The sequence below is a fragment of the Octopus sinensis genome, linkage group LG28 (assembly GCF_006345805.1).
Source record: "Octopus sinensis linkage group LG28, ASM634580v1, whole genome shotgun sequence".
In the NCBI taxonomy this organism is placed as follows: domain Eukaryota; kingdom Metazoa; phylum Mollusca; class Cephalopoda; order Octopoda; family Octopodidae; genus Octopus; species Octopus sinensis.
In genome coordinates, this window is record NC_043024.1 from 10815869 (window position 1) to 10826274 (window position 10406).

The window sequence follows — 10406 nt, forward strand, 5'->3', positions numbered from 1 at the left end:
AGATAGATAGATAGATAGATAGACAGATAGATAGATAGATAGATAGATAGAGATAGATAGATAGATAGATAGATAGATAGACAGATAGATAGATTGAGATAGATAGATAGATAGATAGATGGATGGATGGATGGATGGATACATATATACATAGGTATGTATGTACATTATAGGCATAGGAGCGGCTGTGTGGTAACTTGCTTACCAACGACATGGTTTCGGGTTCAGTCCCATTGCGTGGAACCTTGGGCAAATGCCTCAGGCCAATCAAAGCCTTGTGAGTGGATTTGGTAGATGGAAACTAAAAGAAGCCCGTCGTATATGTGTGTGTGTTTGTCCCACCATCACCATCGCTTGACAACCGACATTGGTGTGTTTACGTCCCCGTAACTTAGCGGTTCGGAAAAATAGACAGATAGAATAAGTTCTAGGCTTACAAAGAATGAGTCCTGGGGTCGATGTGTTCGACTAACGGTAGTGCTCCAGCATGGCCGCAGTCAAAATGAGTGTAACAAAAGCACACACACACACACAGACAGCGTGTGAAATCAACCTCAGTATAAAGTTAAAAACAAGTTATCTCCCTTGGACTACAAAAATGTTCTAGCCAAATAACACATGGTCTCACCTGGCCGAATATATCTCAGTACTGGACAGTAAAGTCTCAGAGATGCAGCACGGAATTTTGTCAGTGAACAGGTCATCGTGGTCTTGAAAGCGACGAAAATATTTTGACAAATTAAATTTAAATGTTGAAGTGAATAGGCGCAGGAGTGGCTGTGTGATAAGTAGCTTGCTTACCAACCACATGGTTCCAGGTTCAGTCCCACTGCGTGGCATCTTGGGCAAGTGTCTTCTGCTATAGGCCCGGGCCGACCAATGCCTTGTGAGTGGATTTGGTAGATGGAAACTGAAAGAAGCCCGTCGTATATATGTATATATATATGTGTGTGTGTGTGTGTTTGTGTGTCTGTGTTTGTCCCTCTAGCATTGCTTGACAACCGATGCTGGTGTGTTTACGTCCCCGTCACTTAGCGGTTCGGCAAAAGAGACCGATAGAATAAGTACTGGGCTTACAAAGAATAAGTCCCGGGGGTCGATTTGATCGACTAAAGGTGGTGCTGCAGCATGGCCGCAGTCAAATGACTGAAACAAGTAAAAGAGAATCTAACGGTTTTTGTGTGTTTCTTAAATGGCACCTGAGCACTGTATACAATAATTTCATTATCATTATTATTATTATTTTAAAAACCTTCCACGCTGCAATTGTTTTCGTACCAGTACACGATCTCCAGTACTTCTGGTTATGAGGATTGTTCTGAAAGTGAATTTAGCTGCTATTTCTAGCAACATGAGTGACCACATAGAGGTTCTCGATGGTTAACAATGACAATAATGAAAATTAGTAAAAAAAATGTTTTTTTCCAAAAAATAACACTGAAGACAATTTAAATGTTCTGGGTTTTTTATTATTATTATTATTTCAAAGTACAAGAAAAGTATCAACATTCAACTTAGGATAATTATTTACAAATTATTTACACAAATTAAATTAAATACAGACACATACACAACTTCACTGATATAAAATGTTCTTTTTTGATATTTACCATGATGATGATGGTGGTGGTGATGATGATAATGTCTTTACTTGTTTCAGTCATTTGACTGTGGCCATGCTGGAGCACCGCCTTTAGTCGAGCAAATCGACCCTGGGACTTATTCTTTGGAAGCCTAGAACTTATTCTATCGGTCTCTTTTTACCGAACCGCTAAGTTACGGTGACGTAAACAAACCAACATCGGTTGTCAAGCGATGTTGGGGGGACAAACACAGACACACAAACATATACACACACATACATATATATATATATACATATATACAACAGGCTTCCTTCAGTTTCCATCTACCAAATCTTCTCACAAGGTTTTGGTCGGCACTTTGGAGACACTTTGCCCAAGGTGCCACGCAGTGGGAAAGAACCCAGAACCATGTGGTTGGTAAGCAAGCTACTTACCACACAGCCACTCCTGCACCTATATATATATACATATATATATATATATATACATATATACGACGGGCTTCTTTCAGTTTCCGTCTACCAAATCCACTCACAAGGCTTTGGTCGGCCCGAGGCTATAGCAGAAGACATTGCCCAAGGTGTCACGCAGTGGGAATGAACCCGGAACCATGTGGTTGGTAAGCAAGCTACTTACCACACAGCCACTCCTGTGCCTATGATGCTGATGAGAAATTTTAGTAAAAAGCTGCACCAAATCATCTCATTCTGCACAAGCCCACATCACCAGCTAAAAATCATCATCATCATCATCATCATCATTATATGTACATATTTTTGTGTCATAATTTTTCTTTTTAACCCAAAAAAAAAAAAAAAAAAGATGAAGGACATTCAACACGAAATAATTACTTGTAAAACATAAAACAATCAATTATAAATACAGGAAAGTTAATTAAATATGATTATTACTGATGCAATTTTACACAAACATACATACAGTCACGAACACATATAAACATACATATATTTACACACACACACACACACATGCAGAAATAATTTCATTTACATACACACAAATGTGTGTACGCAAACATTTGTTCACACACATACACACACGCACACAGATTTTGTTCGTTAACAAAGGTTAATGCCTTCCATTTGAGCTTATCGCCCCCATGAGGCTTAATGGTTTATCCAAATTTCTGAAGCTGTAAGGCGACTAAGACTAGCTGACAATTCCCCTGGATGGGAAGCTAGTCCACCACAGGGTAACTCCCTGATCCACCAGGCACTCAGTTTCAGCTAACATGAAATGAAGAGTTTGCTCAAGGATACAATCAACTGCCCGTTTCAAGAATGAAATTCCCAAACTGATGTTCTTTCACTGCAATCAAAGGTGCTAAGGTTTAAAGCAACTCAGACAGTTTGAAGAATCTTCTGGAAGTCTTTGAATATTCAAGAATGTTAGGACTCGGTAACTGGGAATAACATTGTTTTTTAAATATAGCTTCACTTCTTTTTTTTTTTTTTGTTAAAGGCCGAAGAAAAGAACAAAAACAAAAATCCAATTGGAGTGTTTAGAATCACAGATGTTGAGTCTTTTTTTAAACTCCGAGTCTTTCTGAGAGTCAAGAGTCTCATGAAGAAACAAAAGTCAACTATAAAATACAAGAGTCATCTGTTGTGCACTGAAATATTTCATCACCATTTGAAAGGGTAACTTTTAAACCATCATCATCATCATCGTCATCATCCTTTGGATATTGTTGTCACAAGTCCCGGGACTCATGGGGCTGGTCACCCAGTTTACACTGCATATAAATAATCGGGATCAGAGCATTCTGACCTGAAGTGGACACCAGTCCGAGGCAGGGTTATCCATTTATGGCTGAGTGGACTGGAGCAATGTGAAATGAAGGGTTTTTTGCTCAAGAACACAACATACCATCCAATCCGGGAATTGAAACCACAATCTCACAATTCTGACTACAAAACTGTAACCACTAAGCCATGTACCTTCACTGTCTTGTAAATGGTACCTTGAAAACAGCTGTGTAATTAAGATTTTGTTCAAAGATTGAGATTTACTTTTCAATTTTCTTTTCTTTAATTAGCCACAAAATAATTTTAAAAATAATAAATAAATATTTTATAACACTGTTCATGTCTCATCCATAATATTGTTATATATTTTGCAACAAAGCTAAATAAATCACAGCCATTCTCAAAATACTCTTCACAAAGTTATTTTCAGTTGCAGATTTTCTTCAATTACCACATGTGAAAGCTCATAAGATGCACTTCTTTCCAAAAAAATGTCTCCTAAGATCACCCAGGGTCTTTTTCCGAACAGGTGCACCAAATAAACCTGGGTCATTAAAATCCATCAAATACAGTATTTGTGGGAGAGACAAGATGCCGGGTGGTGAGGCTGTAAGATTTAAGAAGGAACACTTCTTTCCAAAAAAAGGTCTCCTAAAATCCCCCAGGGTTTTTTTCCGAACAGGTGCACCAAATAAACCTGGGTCATTAAAATCCATCAAATACAGTATTTGTGGGAGAGACAAGATGCCGGGCGGTGAGGTTGTAAGATTTAAGAAGGAACACTTCTTTCCAAAAAAATGTCTCCTAAAATCCCCCAGGGCCTTTTTCTTATTAGGTGCACCAAATAAACCTGTGTCATTAAATCCATCAAATACTTGTGGGAGAGACAAGATGTAGGGCGGTGAGGTTGTAAGATTTAAGAAAAAAACGAACTTTTCAATTTTGGTACTGGCATATAACCAAGTTTACTCGAACTTGCTGATTTTGAACCTTTGTTTTGTGAATACTGAAATTTCTTTAAAGAATTCTTGGCTGTACTGGTAGCAGCTTTGAATGCTGTGCTTCGTTTTACGGGTGACGACGACGCTGAAGATCTCTTTGTAGTTTTTCTCTTCCTCTTTCTCTTGTAGGTGCCCTTTCGACGAAATGGTTGCTTTCTCTTGATGCTGTTGGCCGAGAAAGTATTTGAAGAATTTGAAGCGAAATACGGGGACTCCCACCCTTCGCTGAAATCCTCCGACGGCACCGAGGAACTGTAGGTGTTGAGATTGGAGTAAAGCATGCAGTACTTGTTGGTAATCTCAAGGAAGCGCTCAGCGTTGTACTTGGCAATCTTCTGCTTGGTGAGTCCGTCTATCTTTTCCTGCATCTCATCGATGGTCAGCGGGACTTCCGTAGCCATGGAGAGCAGCATCGGATTGGGAAACACAGACGCGTAGTTGTGAATGTGTCTCTCCTGAGCAATTTGCTTGGCCAACTCCAGCAACTCTTGGTAGCAATCGTCCAAAAGCTTCTTCTTGTCTGTGACAACCTCGGTGTCGACATCAGTGATGACAGCCTTCTTTCCGCTATGAACAGGTAGGTTTATTTTCAACTTGTTCGTCATCACCTCGTTAGCCCGTGCTCCAAGTTTGACGTAACACACAGTGTGGTCCATCGCCGTCACCGTCAGTTCTTCTTTGAGGACCGTGTCAATGACTAGTTTACGTAGTAACCTGGTGGCATCCTGTGACAAGTAGCTTTGGCCCCTTCCATGTAAGGAATGTTTATCATGACCCAGACTCAAGACACCCTTATTACGAGAACCTCGGAACACCTCTGTCAGGTGAATAAGAGTACAATTGAAATTACGGTCATGGCACATGTCTTTGACAAACCGGATGATCCCTTTCACGTCCTCAGTGACATCACGAACATGGAAAGTGGTTTTCGATGAACAGTTATCACAAATAGCCCCAGGAAATTCGTTACATATCTCAGTGTTGAAATTATATTCACCAAAATACTGCAGCAACTGACTTCTCCGACAATCCGCCCGGTTCTCACAATAGCGCACCATTTGGTAGAGGTTGTCTATGTGGACTCTCTTGGATTCGTAGGTACAGTTCCTGTCCAGGTCGATCATCCGACGCAATCGTTTCACGTCCTGGTAATTGTAGAAGAGCGTGCAAGACGCCAGAAGGCCATCGCGCCCTGCTCGCCCAGATTCTTGATAATATCCTTCGACAGACTTCGGCATTGAGAAATGAATGACAAAACGCACATCGGGTTTGTCTATACCCATTCCAAATGCAATGGTGGCACAGATGACTTTCCAAATATCATTTAACCATCCTTCCTGAGTCTGAGCCCTCTGGTTGTCCGAAAGACCAGCATGGTAAGCGATGGCCTTTATTCCCTTCCTGCTCAGGCTCTTCGCTGCCTCATCACATTCTTTGCGAGACAAGCAGTACACAATGCCACTCTGGTTTCTAAACTTGGATTTAATTAATTCAGCAATTTCGTCAGTAGTGGATTTGGGTTTCTTCTCCGCTAGACTAAACTTCAAATTCGGTCGGTTGAAGCTTTTCACAAACCACTTCGGAGACTTCATGTGGAGTTGGTGTATAATATCTTTTCGGACACGGAGAGTGGCTGTGGCTGTCAGAGCCATCATGGGAACATGAGGAAATTTGTCTCTGAGCAAATACAAGCGTTTGTAATCGGGTCGAAAATCATGGCCCCACTGGCTGACGCAATGTGCTTCGTCAACGACGAATCGACTGAGTAAGCCGCGAGAATTAAGGTTTTCAAACAAATTCGTTAACTTGGTACTGCTGGAGATTTTCTCTGGGGTGACATATACAAGTTTCAGAGCCGGTTCTTTCATGGACAGCTGCATATACACAGAATCGGAGTCCTTCAAGCTTACATCACCAGCTAACGATGCAGCCGGGATGTCTAACGACAAAAGCCGTTCCACCTGATCCATTATTAGGGCTCGCAAAGGCGATATTACAATGCTAACTCCGTTACTAATCAGTGCTGGTAGCTGATAACAAAGACTCTTACCGCCACCTGTTGGCATTAAAATGAAACAATCGTGATTTAGTAAGGACGCATTGATGGCTTGCAACTGACAACCTCGGAATTTCTTTAAGCCAAACACTTGTCTAAACATCGTCAACATGTCGTCACTGTGTGGAAAATGGAAACCATCGAATTCTGACGACGTGCCGCAAGTTTCTTCATCGTCAGATGCAGATCTCATGGGTTCGCTTTGGGAGAGGGCTGATTTAAAAACAGGGCTCGGAGGGGGGCTCTTTTTAAGAATATCGCTGAGTTTTTGGTTCTCCCTGTTGCGAATTGGAGATAACTTTCCCAAACTAGTGATTCCGTCGTTGTCAAAGTTTGATGCTTCTGGTAAATCGTTGAAGGAAGAAAATTTCTCGGAACTTGATCTACTCTGAAACGAGTTTTCAACAGCTGGAACGGAAGGGTTGTCAGGGTTACTTTTGGAGCTGCTCTCTGAGAGTTTGTAACCAAACTGGAAACTGGATCCTTCATCAACAGATGCTATAAGATCATCAGCATCAGCATCCGAGAACCCATCTTCATGACTAAAAGAATCATCATTAATGCTGATATCGTTGTTATTATTATTATTATTGAGAACATCATGAGACTCGTTAAATTTCGACACAGAAGGAGACGAGGAAGCAGAGTTCTTCCTGTTTCTGTCAAGCAAATTTGGCACAGGAGTAGAATGGCTGGGATCTTCATCAAAGAAACTATCCCCGCACGGAATATGAGAATTGATCACCTTTGGTTTCGAAGGCGCAGGCAATGGTGGGCTTACCTTGGAAGTCATGAGACGCTTCACAAGAGATGCTTTAATTGATGGTGTAGTCTTGTCAACATCCGTCTCGTTCTTATTTTTCTTTGGAGAAGGCGTTTTGGCCGGCTTGGTCTTGTCTTTGAGTAGTTTCCGCGCGAGAAGCAGATGCTGCAAGCGCTTGTAATCTTTGACAGCAACATTGATGAGATCAGCCGAAGGGATTTTACTGATAATATCGCAAACTTCGTCCATGGTCATGAACAATAGGATCCTGAGTTTGTTGACGTCTTCTTTGGTCAACAATTCCTTCTGCATCAACGGGTTTGTTGTGACGTCATCAAGTTGGGGTTTAAGGTTCAATGACTGTGAAGAGGAAGGAGTTGGTTCACCGGCAGCAGAGGAACGAGGGGTTTTCTTCATTCGAGAGGCCAATGGTGTTTTCACAGGGGAATCAAAACTAGATATTTTTGGGTCTCCTCCGCCACCATCAACCTCATTATCATCATCACTCGATACAACACGGTTCTTTCGCCGCTTCCTAGGATTGCAAACGGTTCCAGTTTCGTCGTCGTCGGCATCACTGTCAGGGACAGTGATGCCGGTGCTGCTTTTTGTCTTTGGGGTCTCAGGTTTCTTTGAGGCCGAGAATTTAAAAGTGTTAGGTTTTGCAGGAGCTGAAATGGTGGAAGACGGTTTTGAAGTAGTGTTCGGTGGAAGCGAGGGTACATGAAGGGGTGCCTTCTTTCTATTGATAACAGGCGAAACTGAAAAACTTTCGTCAAAATCATCATCATCCTCACTTTTATCATAGTGAGGGTCAGGAAGAACCAGGCTGCTCCGAGGACCAAAACCCAATGTCGATTTTGGTTTCGTGTTGGTTTTGCTGTTCTCGTCGCTACCCAGCTTCCGTTTGGTTGATGGAGTCGGGTGCGCGCCCTGCGACGAAGAGATCGGTCGAGCGGGGACGGCCTGAATCGGTTTCGGTTTGGTCAGAGGCAAATTGGACAAGAAACTGCCCATTGTTTTTTGAACAGGCTTCGGTTCTTTCGACAGGGACGACGACCCAACATTAGCAGCAGAAGTGACGGTGGAAGAACCGACATCAGAAGAAAACGAAGGGCAAGATGTTTTGCTCTCCAAAGACAAAGGTCTCTTAATCGCCATCGATTTATCGACCACACTGCTGCTTGTGGTCGCTGGGGCTGTTGACGAGCGATTGGGCTTCGATAGTAAATTAATAATCGAAGAAGCTGAACGAATCGAAGCATTTGTTGTGATGGAAGCTGAGAATGGATTTTGGGTTTTATCGCAAACATTGCTCCCCTTAAATCTATCCAAAGAATTGGGAAATTGGTTACTTACGGCGTTATTTGGCGCAGTATTGGTGGTAGAAGCAGGGGTAGTAATGTCTGTAGCATTGGTAGACGGGTCGCGAGAAGGAAGGTTTAGCAGACTCGAGGGTGTGGACGATGGTTTCTGTAAGCTCGAAGTCCGTTTGAACTTGAAACCGCTTTTGTGGACGTATTTCGAATTGTTTTCGTCCATTTTCGTTATGTTTCTTTTTAAAGACGGAAAGGCTTTCAGAAAAAGCGAATCCAGCCGGATACAAACTGCCTCCTGTCCTCCGACATCGCTAAATAAATATTTTGTTTATGAATGAAACACCGAGACACGGTTCCCGCTTTCTTGTGTCCAACGACAGCGGAAGTGGCGATTTCAAGGGAAGTAATCCAAGAGTTTTTGAGGATTACCTCCCTTCGCTTATTTCTCTACTTTTTGTTTAAAAAAAAAATCATCATTTAAATGTCTCTTTTTCCAGGCTTGCATGGATCGGACGGAGTGTTTTGAGGCAGATTTTCTATGACCAGAAGTTCTTCTTATTGCCAGCCTTCACCTGCTTCCTAGCTGACATGGGTTGAACGGTTCAACTGGGGTCTGGAAAGCCAGGAAGCTGCACCAGACCCCAATCTGATTTGGCAGTGTTTCTACAGCTGGATTCCATTCCTAACACTAACCACTCTGAGAGTGCAGTGGGTGCTTTTTATGTGCCACCGGCACAGGGGCCAGAGGAGCTGGCATCGGCGATTATCGAATGGTGCTTTTTACATGCCACCGGCACAGAAGCCAGTTGAAGCGGCACTGGCATCAACCACATACGGATGGTGCTTTTTATGTGCCACCGGCACGGGCCAGACAAGATGACATCGGCCATGATAAGATGGTGCTTTTTACATGCCACCGGCACAGAAGCCAGTCGAAGAGGCACTGGCATCAACCACATACGGATGGTGCTTTTTATGTGCCACCGGCACGGGCCAGACAAGATGACATCGGCCATGATAAGATGGTGCTTTTTACATGCCACCGGCACAGAAGCCAGTCGAAGAGGCACTGGCATCAACCACATACAGACGGTGCTTTTTATGTGCCACCGGCATGGACGCCAGTCAAAGCGGCACTGGCATCGACTACATTTGGATGGTGCTTTTTACGTGCTACTGGTACAGGGCTCACAACTACAATTTCCATTTGATTTGATTTTGATATTGGTTAAATAAAAAAAAACATTAAAATATCTCTGGACATAAGAATGCCTGTGTAATTTCCAGATGGAGTTGCAAAGTTCAAAGTGAGGTCAGATATGGGTGCATGAGCTTTTGCAGCGCATCACTGCATCTGTCATTTGCTGTTATTCGTTCAGCTCGTCCCAGGCAACTGCCATTTGTGCAAGATATTCCTTCATCTGCTGTGACTATGTCATGTAGCAAACCTTTGGATCAAAAAAGTCAAAGGCTAACTTGGCTTCATCAATGTTCTATGAATGAAATTTAGTAGGTGGAAACTGTATGGAAGCCTTTTGAGGAGTTCTTAGCTAAGAATGGATCACTACATCTAGCATTTGTTGAGTTGGGAAAAGCATTTGACAGAGTGCCGTGTTCTGTAATCTGGTGGCTACTAAGGAAAGTAGGTAGAGATGAATGGCTTATGAGGGCCATACAAGTTACGTACAAAGGTGCAATCAGAAACGTGAGGGTCACTTATAAGTTCAGTGACAAATTTTGCATGGAAGCAGAGGTTTATCAAGGCTCAGTCTTCAGTCCCTTCTGTGTATAACAATCCTGCTTGGCATAACCGAGGAGTTAAAGAATGGTAGTTGATGGAAGCACTTATAATAATAATAATAATGAGATTATTGTATACAGTGCTCAGGTGCACCACAACTTGTCAAAAGTG

At 42.4% G+C, this 10406-nt stretch overlaps 1 protein-coding gene across 3 annotated transcripts; it reads right to left on the minus strand.

The window, feature by feature from the left end:
* Positions 1–3062: 3062 nt before the first annotated feature.
* LOC115225861 (Bloom syndrome protein homolog) lies at positions 3063–8863 on the minus strand. Of its 3 annotated transcripts, none has more exons than XM_036514547.1 (2): positions 4286–8863; positions 3063–4137 (listed from the first exon to the last, which is right to left on the minus strand). In XM_036514547.1, the coding sequence occupies exons 1-2, from the start codon at positions 8715–8717 to the stop codon at positions 4061–4063; spliced, it is 4509 nt and encodes a 1502-aa protein (XP_036370440.1). In that variant the 5' UTR covers positions 8718–8863; the 3' UTR covers positions 3063–4060. The 3 variants fall into 3 exon arrangements, with proteins under 3 accessions (XP_036370440.1, XP_036370442.1, XP_036370441.1); XM_036514549.1 differs by having other exon boundaries at positions 3063–4103; positions 4251–8863; XM_036514548.1 differs by having other exon boundaries at positions 3063–4083; positions 4231–8863.
* Positions 8864–10406: the final 1543 nt, after the last annotated feature.

Bases quoted from the DNA above. Each gene is read 5' to 3' on its own strand.
- LOC115225861 (XM_036514547.1), bottom strand. From the start codon at position 8,717: ATGGACGAAAACAATTCGAAATACGTCCACAAAAGCGGTTTCAAGTTC. The intron at 4,138-4,285 runs CGTTTTTTTCTT...TTTGGAAAGAAG, and splicing joins AGTACCAAAATTGAAAAGTT to TGTTCCTTCTTAAATCTTAC.